This window comes from Ictalurus punctatus, chromosome 6 (genome assembly GCF_001660625.3).
Source record: "Ictalurus punctatus breed USDA103 chromosome 6, Coco_2.0, whole genome shotgun sequence".
In the NCBI taxonomy this organism is placed as follows: Eukaryota; Metazoa; Chordata; class Actinopteri; order Siluriformes; family Ictaluridae; genus Ictalurus; species Ictalurus punctatus.
In genome coordinates, this window is record NC_030421.2 from 4594827 (window position 1) to 4605000 (window position 10174).

General features: G+C 40.9%; 1 protein-coding gene across 5 annotated transcripts; it reads left to right on the plus strand.

Annotated features, from left to right (window-relative positions):
* The first annotated feature begins 1119 nt into the window (after positions 1-1119).
* Positions 1120-7790, plus strand: hnmt (histamine N-methyltransferase). Of its 5 annotated transcripts, none has more exons than XM_017469044.3 (7): positions 1120-1282; positions 2502-2659; positions 3546-3598; positions 3707-3814; positions 5939-6069; positions 6351-6444; positions 7115-7787. In XM_017469044.3, the coding sequence occupies exons 2-7, from the start codon at positions 2523-2525 to the stop codon at positions 7468-7470; spliced, it is 879 nt and encodes a 292-aa protein (XP_017324533.1). In that variant the 5' UTR covers positions 1120-1282; positions 2502-2522; the 3' UTR covers positions 7471-7787.
* The last annotated feature ends 2384 nt before the right edge of the window (positions 7791-10174 follow it).

Below are 10174 nucleotides of genomic sequence, written 5' to 3' on the forward strand. Positions count from 1 at the left end.
CTCCTTATTTAAAAACAAAGAAAGAACGAAGGAATTAGCATGCTAATTAGGTGGCATGTAAACGACAGATGGAGTAGGTGAAGCTGTAAAATAAGCGCTTAATATTTTCACATTTATTTTTTTTAAAAATTGGGTTTCATGTAAACAACTAGAATATGTAACGTACATGCTAGTTGGTAGATGGTGTATAATGTGCGCTACACCACTTGTATGAAAGTGAAGGTAATTGACTACGTGTTCACTAGAGATTACCTCGGGACCAGCCGGCTAAAAGGAATTGCAAAAACGCATAAGAAGAAGGAAGTACGTTTTGAGAAAATGTCTAAAATCATCTGTTCTCCAGATCTCACTTCCTCCACAGTTGGATAGATTTTGTGTGCAGGAAAAAAAAAAAAGTTCAAAGAGGAAGGACTTGTGAATGAAAACAGACAGCATACAGACATAATTGTGAGTAAAATGAAGAAAAACAGGCAGCAAGGATGGCTTTAGACATCGTTTAGAATGACTAGAGTACCAAGTATGCAGAACAGGATCAACCAGCATGGGTACAAAGCGTCTCGGAGAAGAATTTAGCAGACCCCTAATGCTCACTGAACGTTTAGGAAGAAACGTCCACCACAACTGTTACAGAAACTGTCCGATTTGATGCCCAGACGCTGTCAAGAAGTTCTGCGAAACACTACAACACTGTAGAATAGAAACCCTCGTAGAATTTGTAATGGTTATAATGGGAATTGTATTGGATTTAATGAAAACTGTAATGGTCCCTGTGGGTCTCTACTGGTAATCTGTTGCGTTCTATTGGTGACATGTTATGTCTCGTTGATGCCATTTAGGACCAGTAATGGTTTTAATGGTTAGCTGATGCTTTGTAATGGTATTTGTAGTAGAAACCAGAAGGATTTCTGTGATCGTTTTTTTTTTTTTTTTTCCAGCAGAGTGTAAATATCTTTATTGAAGACACTGTTGCTTGTCCCAATACTTTTGAGCTTGTGATATCTTTCTTTCTACTAATAATTTGTTGTGTTTAAGAAAGCTGCTTCAGCTCAGCCTGTAGGGTTGCTGCAGGAGTTTCTTCCAAGTGTTAGAGAGTGAGGGTGAGTCATTAAGGGTGTGTCATTAAGGGTGTGTGGAATGAAACACAGCCCAGCAGTGAAAGTGTTCAGGGCTGTGTCTTTAAGATCACAGACAGAACCTCTGAAGGTCCGAAGATCAGGACTCTGTATCTGCACAGCAGCGGGCACGAGTGGAGAGGGAGAGAACAACAAATAAGAGGTGAAGAGTGAGTCCTCATTCATTCAATTATTCATTTGTTGTTGTTTTTTTTCCAGTTTGCGCGAGCTCGGTGCATGCTCACGCTCATTGCACGCGCCTGGAAATACACAAGGTTTAGTGTTGTGTTGTATCATGATTCGTGCACAAATTTTGTCTCGCGTATGTGTATGTGTGTGTGTGTGCGCGCGCTCAGGCTTTATGCCAGCCTGTTGCTCATCAGCGCTCGTGCACGCTAACGGCGTTTCAATCCTTCCCCACACATCACGTTGTGCTTGTACTGAACGTGCAGGTGCACTTGCATTCACTTCCGTCCCGCGTGGCATGCTGGTATGGAAAGCCAAAGGGGTCATGACTCGCGTGAATCGTTTTTTAAATTAGCGTCACACATCGCCTAATCGGCCTGACTATAAATCTTCTCCTCTACTGTGTCTGAGGGATCAGTAAAACACCAACAATGGCGAGAAGGCACTTTGTTTTACGATGCACGCAGGCAAGCAATGACTGCACCCGACTTGTGTTGTCTGATAATCCTGGACCTGATGTCCTTCACTCGTTATTGAATAATGAATATTTGTACACAGCTGAGACAAAATCCTCATCTATTTAATCCTTGCCTCGTTGGTGTTTTGCTGAGGGAATGATCCGAGTTGGTGTGGATTCGTTCGTTCAGTCGCAAAACACCAACAGCCCAGAATAATGGCCCATTTGGCTTTCCATATGCTGGTGCGCGTGCATGTGCATCCCTTGCTGCGCATACAGATGTGCTGTGTCCTAAATCACACCTTTAGGAAAATCAATATTGATCCTATTATCTCATTACGTTTCCTTTTAGAAATATATATATATATATATATATATATATATATATATATATATATATATATATATATATATATATATATAATGAAACCAGAACACTCAAAGGAAAATATTACTGAACTTTATTACAGAAATAAACAGTACTGACTGTACGATGAAAACGTGCCGTAGTTATTTAAAATGAAATAAATATGATGTTAATGTTAAAGTAAAAAAAAGATATACATCCGAACTGAACCAAAAAGTAAAACTCCAAATAACACCGCAAAACAGACTTCTAAAATATATCAAAAAACTCTTCAAATAAAATAAGTACGCGAGAGTTTTTATTATGATACCGGACTCTTCTCTTGTATATTATTCCCTGAATATATAAAACAAATGATCTGTAAGAAAGACTTTATCAGGTCTGTGTGTTTAAGAGAAAGATGGCGGTTCAGATCACGAGCCTGGTGGAGGATTACTCCAGATACCTGAAGGCGTTCGAGCTGTTTCTGGAGCGCTCGTCTGAACACCAGAGTATGAGAGACTTCATCCATCGCACACTTCCAGACGTCCTGACCACGTATGTACACACACACACACACACACACACGTTATACATTGTTGTGCCACATAAACAGATAAAAAAAAAAGTGTGTAATCGTTACTATGGTTAACTTTTCTATAAGGAGACGTTTATTGACATTCAGGGAAGGAGTCTCCAGTGTGAGCTTTTTGTAACAGAGGTAAAGCTTGAAGTTGAAATTTTCTGACTTTAGGTTTTATATGTTTATTTTTGAGTGGGTTGAGTGCGCAAATTTAAGATGATCCTATTAGGTAAGGTGCTTCTATTAAAAACGGCTTTAAATTTAGTTCAAATAAAGTTTAGTAATGGACGAATTACAAGGTTATAATGGTATCAGAAAAGAAAATGTGATATTGCGTCATCTCTTTAAATAAAATGTATCCGTCAGACACTGAAATCCAAGATTCACGCTAAACTGTGCAGTGTGTGTGTGTGTGTGTGTGTGTGTGTGTGTGTGTGTGTTAATATTAATGATGAGCTAAATCAGGAATCAGTGCCAGTGTTATGATAAACAATTTAATTTAGTATAATATTCTCTCTGTCTCTCTCTCTCTCTCTCTCTCTGTCTCTGTCTCTCTCTCTCTCTCTCTCTCTCTCTCTCTCTCTCTCTCTCTCTCTCTCTCTGTCTGTCTCTCTCCCTCTGTGTCTCTCTCTCTCTCTCTCCCTCTCTCTGTCTGTCTCTCTCCCTCTGTGTCTCTCTCTCTCTCTCTGTCTCTGTCTGTCTCTCTCTCTCTCTCTCTCTCTCTCTCTGTCTCTCTCTCTCTCTCTCTCTCTCTGTCTCTCTCTCTCTCTCTCTCTCTCTCTCTCTCTCTGTCTCTCTCTCTGTCTCTTTCTGTCTGTCTCTCTCTCTCTCTCTCTCTCTCTCTCTCTCTCTCTCTCTCAGTGTTGGAGCAGGAAAATCCACACTGAATGTGATGGGAGTGGGAAGTGGATCAGGTATAAATATTCTACGATTATATATAATTATATCATATATTATTATAGTTCTATAACTGTATAACCGTATAAAACACACACACACACACACACACACACACCCCACAGGCGAGATCGATCTGGAGATCCTCTCACAGCTGCACACTAAACATCCTGAGGCCAGAGTGGAGAACGAGGTGGTGGAACCCAGCGGGGACATGCTGTATAAATATAAAGGTTACACACTCACACATCTGGGCCTTATTCTTCTTTTTTTTGTGTGTCTATCACATGAAACGAGGTTCAAACAAGGTTTAGTACAACAATTACTAATTGTTGTTATCGGGGGTAATGTGTATGGGTTGGGGGTAGTTTGAAATGATATAGGGTTTATGGTGTAGGACACCTGTCCACAAAGGGTTGGTGTGAATGCAGGCTTTCATTCCAACCAAATAGGAGGTACACTTGATAGTTCATTAGACATCAAGATAAACTGATTATACAAGTGGCTCCTGCGTGGATGGAATGAAAGCCTGCAGCCACACCAGCCTTTTGTGGGTAAGATTGAAGACCCCTGGTTTAGGGTGTAGGGTTTAAGGTGTATGCTGTGGGCTATATAGAGTGTATGCTATAGGATGTAGGTTTAGGGTGTATGCTTTAGGGTGTAGGGTGTATGCTACAGGGTTTAGGGTGTAAGGTATATGGTATACGGTGTAGGGTATAGGGTGTATGCTATAGGGTTTAGGGTGTTATTTATATGGTATAGGGTTTAGGGTGTATGCTACATGGTGTAGGGTATAGGGTGTATGCTACATGGTGTAGGGTATAGGGTGTATGCTATAGGGTCTTAGGGTATAGGGTGTATACAATAGGGTTTAGGGTGTATGCTATAGCATGTATACAGTAGGGTTTAGGGTGTATGCTATAGGGTGTATACAATAGGGTTTAGGGTGTATGCTATATGGTGTAGGGTATAGCGTGTATACAATAGGGTTTAGGGTGTATGCTATAGGGTGTATACAATAGGGTTTAGGGTGTATGCTATATGGTGTAGGGTATAGGGTGTATGCTATAGGGTGTAGGGTATAGGGTGTATACAATAGGGTTTAGGGTGTATGCTATAGGGTATACGATCGGGTATAGGATGTATGCTATAGCGTGTATACAATAGGGTTTAGGGTGTATGCTATAGGGTGTATACAATAGGGTTTAGGGTGTATGCTATAGCGTGTATACAATAGGGTTTAGGGTGTATGCTATAGGGTGTATACAATAGGGTTTAGGGTGTATGCTATAGCGTGTATACAATAGGGTTTAGGGTGTATGCTATAGGGTGTATACAATAGGGTTTAGGGTGTATGCTATAGCGTGTATACAATAGGGTTTAGGGTGTATGCTATAGGGTGTATACAATAGGGTTTAGGGTGTATGCTATATGGTGTATACAATAGGGTTTAGGGTGTATGCTATAGCGTGTATACAATAGGGTTTAGGGTGTATGCTATAGGGTGTATACAATAGGGTTTAGGGTGTATGCTATATGGTGTAGGGTATAGCGTGTATACAATAGGGTTTAGGGTGTATGCTATAGGGTGTATACAGTAGGGTTTAGGGTGTATGCTATATGGTGTAGGGTATAGCGTGTATACAATAGGGTTTAGGGTGTATGCTATAGGGTGTATACAGTAGGGTTTAGGGTGTATGCTATATGGTGTAGGGTATAGCGTGTATACAATAGGGTTTAGGGTGTATGCTATAGGGTGTATACAATAGGGTTTAGGGTGTATGCTATATGGTGTAGGGTATAGCGTGTATACAATAGGGTATAGGATGTATGCTATAGCGTGTATACAATAGGGTTTAGGGTGTATGCTATAGGGTGTATACAATAGGGTTTAGGGTGTATGCTATATGGTGTAGGGTATAGCGTGTATACAATAGGGTTTAGGGTGTATGCTATAGGGTGTATACAATAGGGTTTAGGGTGTATGCTATATGGTGTAGGGTATAGCGTGTATACAATAGGGTTTAGGGTGTATGCTATAGGGTGTATACAATAGGGTTTAGGGTGTATGCTATAGGGTATACGATCGGGTATAGGATGTATGCTATATGGTGTAGGGTATAGGGTTTATACGATCGGGTATAGGATGTATGCTATAGGGTGTATACCATAGGGTTTAGGGTGTATGCTATAGGGTATAGGGTGTATACGATCAGGTATAGTGTCTATGCTATAGGGTTTAGTGTGTATGCTACAGTATATAGTGTATATGCTGTAGGGTTTAGGGTATAGGGTTTGGATTATAGCCTATATGCTGACCGCATGTTTTATCCTCTACTGACATCACACCTGTTCAGTTTTAGTATCGAAGACGCCGGGCCTCGATCACATCACTTTCAGGTTTAATAAGATGACAGCATCTGAGTTTGAGAGCGAGTGGAAGCAGAGAAACACTGACAGGAAATTGGACTTCATCCACATGATTCAGGTTCCTACTCACTGGCCGCCTATGAGGGATTTTATCATAAAGAATGACCAAAGTTTGTTGAAATAAAAGTACTGATCAACATTCCAGTGTATGATACAAGGAGATTTTTTAATTTTTTTTAATTCCTAATGATAAAATCATTTTTTATTCATCATAAAACTAAATGTGGCTCCCCAGTGCCCTACTGTAGTACTAAGATGCTAAAGATGTATTAGGGATTTTAAAGTAAACACTAAAATGCTTTAGTTGGGATGATTGGTCACGTTCGTGACGCTCCACAGATGCTGTACTACGTGAACGATCCGGAGGCGACGGTTTCCTTCTTCCGAAGCTTACTGCACAAAGACGGAAAACTCCTCATCATCCTGGTCTCAGGTGAACACGCCACAACACACGTTTATTTTTTGTATTAATTCGTACATAACCCGGAGAAATAAAATCTCATTCTAAACCCTCAGCCTTAAATAATTCAAAAAAAAATCTAAGCAATTATGTTAATAATAGCTGCTAGGACACTTCCTGTCAGGGCGGCTTAAACGATCTATCTGGCTAACGTTACCTGGAAGATTATGAACAGTTCCGAGCTTTGCTAATGAGCTTTGCTCGGGTTGTCTTGTGTTAGCTACGTGGCTAGCATTACCAGGGATGGTTTTGGACGGTCTTGCCTTTGAGTTTGACTTAAAATGCTGTTAGATTAGCTCACGCTAGCTACCTCGCTAGCGTCATCTGGGAGATTATGAATGTTATGTTATGAGCTTGACCTGAAAACTGCCTCACAAATTCTGTCAGCTTTCTGCATGCTTCCCAAGTGGCTAGCGTTAGCAAGGGCAATTATGGACGTTTTTGTATATAGAACCAGTTTTAATCTCTAGACGGTTTATAAATAATGCAGATATTAATTAAAAAGTGATTTGTTACGATCCTTACAAGTGCAACCGTGATCCAGTCACGATGAAATTGTGAGGCAAGTTGACAAAGGTGCGTTAGAAACAGTAGCGGAATGTATAACATGATTTAATCTTTGCTAACTACCTGCCCCCTGCAGGACAGAGTGGGTGGGGCAGGTTGTGGAGAACCTACCGAGCTCAGCTGTGCAAGAGCGACATCAGTCAGTGCGTCACGACGGGAGACATCAGGAACTTCATGGATGCTAAAGGAATCCCCTATCAGAGCCACACTCTCCCATCTCAGATGGACATCACCGAGTGTTTCACAGCTGGAGATGAGAAAGGAGAGCTGTTGCTGGACTTCCTGACTGAGGTCCTGGAGTTCAGCAAGAGCGCTTCTCCAGAGCTGAAGGCCGGAGTGCTGGAGCTCCTCAAACACCCCGAGTGCAGCCGAGAGGTGGACGGCAGGATTATATTCAACAACAACCTGGAGGCCTTAGTGCTCACCCCATAGTGCCGAAACATAAAGATTACACTAGGACCAGACTTCTGTTCGTGAATTAATGTTTTAGATTTGAACTTTGGCGACTTAAACAAATCTGTCACTAGCTGTCTGTCGTCATTGTTTATACAATAATTCTATTCGATTTAGAGCTGCAAATATACAAGTAAATATTTTTTAAAAAGCAATTAGTCTTAAAGCAAATGTGTTAATTAACTGACTGGGCTGTGAATTATTCTTTATTCATGAGAAGGACTGAGACTGTATTCGGCATAGTGTCAAATATTCAATAAAATAATGAGGGGGGGGAGTGTGCAATCAATTTTAAACAGTTTTGTATTCAAAACGTTTTTTTTTTTTCTGTCAACGTGCCTGTGATATTTAATTTATATTTACAGAATATCAAAAAAGTGAGAAATATTTAATCAGAACATCTGCAGTCATCACTGATTCAGCCGTATGGCAAATGTGTGGATCGGCCATAACATTAAAACCACCTGCCTAATGTTGCGTAGGTCCTCCTTGTGCTGCCAAAACGGTTCTGACCCGTCGAGGGATGTAAGATACGAGGTGGGGCCTTCGTGGATCGGACTTTTTGTCCGGCACATCCCACAGACGCTAGATCGGATTGAGATCTGGGGAATTCGGAGGCCGAGGCGACATCTTGAACTCTTTTATGTTCCTCAAACCGTTCCTGAACAGTTTTTGCGGTGTGTCAGGACGCATTGTCCTGCTGAAAGAGGGCACTGATAGGGGTGTGAACACCGTTGCCATGAAGAGGTGTATTTAATCTGCGACAATGTTTAGGTAGGTGGTACGTGTCAAAGTAACATCCACGTGAATACCAGGACCCGAGGTTTCCCAGCAGATACATCGCCCAGAGCATCACACTGCCTCCGCAGGCTCGCCTTCTTCACATAGTGCATCCCGGTGTAATGATGTAAAAGAAGACGTGATTGATCAGATCAGGCCACCTTCTTCCATTGCTCCGTGGTCCAGTTCTGATCCCCATTGTAGGAGATTTCGGAGGTGTACAGGGGGTCAGCATGGGCGCTCTGACAGCTCTGCAGATACGCAGCTCCATACGCAGCAAGCTGTGATGTTCTCTGTGTGTTCTGACTCCTTTCTATCAAATCCAGCATGATCTTCTTAAGCAGTTTGTGCTGCAGTAGATCTTCTGTGGGATCGGACCAGACGGATTAGCCTTCGCTCCCCAGGCACATCGGCGAACCTTTTGTGCCCATGACGCTGTCGCCGGGTCACCGGTTGTCATTTCTTGGACCACCTTTTGTTAGGTACTCTAACCCCTGCATACCGGGAACAATTCACAACACCTGCTGTTTTGGAGACGCTCTGACCCAGTCGTCTAGACATCACAATCTGGTGCTTGTCAAAGTCACTCAGATCCTTACGCTTGCCCATTGTTCCTGCTTCCAACACATCTATCATGTTCAGCATGAACAATTACCCCCACCCCCCCAATGCCACCTCTAATTATTACTGATGGCAGAAACGAAGCTCTTCACCAGTTGCTTCGCAAAATGACTCACTGTTTCGAAGCGCTCGGCGCACCACACGCTGGCGACACCTGCTGGTCAAAGCAGTGTAGAAGCAACGAGATTTGGGCCCCAAAATAATGACACCTTTCACAAAACAATTGCAAAGATCTTCACAACAGTGTAGACAGTGTTTTCAATATAATTTACAAAAAATGTAGTAGCATTAAATATTTGTGCTTATATTGTGTGTTTCAGTTAGGGTCTTTGCTAATCAGACCATTTACATGCAATTACAATCAATCTAGCTTTTTAATTATACACACCTGTGTTTGTCTTTAAAGCTGCCTGTAAAACACTAGCGAAGGGGTGATGTTATGACTCAGGAGAAGGACCATGATGATGATATTGAGGTCCAGATTTGAAACAATGCACTTTATTTATTTTACATATGTTGTTTCGAGCCTTATAAGCCCCCTAGTGGCAACCATCGGAGTTAATAATAATAATAATAATAATAATAATAATAATAATAATAATAATAACACTTAGCTGGTTTACCAGTTGTTCTGTTTTTAACTCTATATTATGACCTCAGTGTGGTGCAGGTACTCCTGTGGGTTCTTGCTAAACATTTACCCTCTTGCGCCCCCACCTGGCTTGCTATGGTGGTGGTTCCTGTGATATGTTTTTAATGTTTGTGGGAAATAAAATAAAGCTGTGTGTTCTGAGGTCTGTTAGAGATGAGCTTCGGTGTTTTACGCATGTCTTCTCTTCAGGATCCACGTTTTTTTTTTTTTTTTTAAGGATTTAACTCCTAAATTCTTTTGCCTCAACAATCGTTTTTGGACAGCACATATTCCCTTTAATCCTTTAATCTTTAGTAAACATTTTACTTGAATTCTTTCATTTAATAAAACTATAATTGACAGTAACAATAGCAAAAACCTTACCTTCTTCTTCTTCTTCTTCTTCATGCCCTCATGCCTGCTTCAGTTTTTGTAGAACGTCCTTTTTTCATTTTGTAATCATTTCTTTTTCCCTCTACTTTATTTTTTAAACACGGTTTTTGTTAATATTTCATTTCTTGGACTTTGTTTCTTTCCTTTCTTCTTATTTACCCATTTTCTTTCTTTCCCCTCATCGTTTAATTTTCTCTACCAAGTTTTTCATTTACTTTATTGTTGTTTTTTCATCTAATGTATTTAATGTACACACAT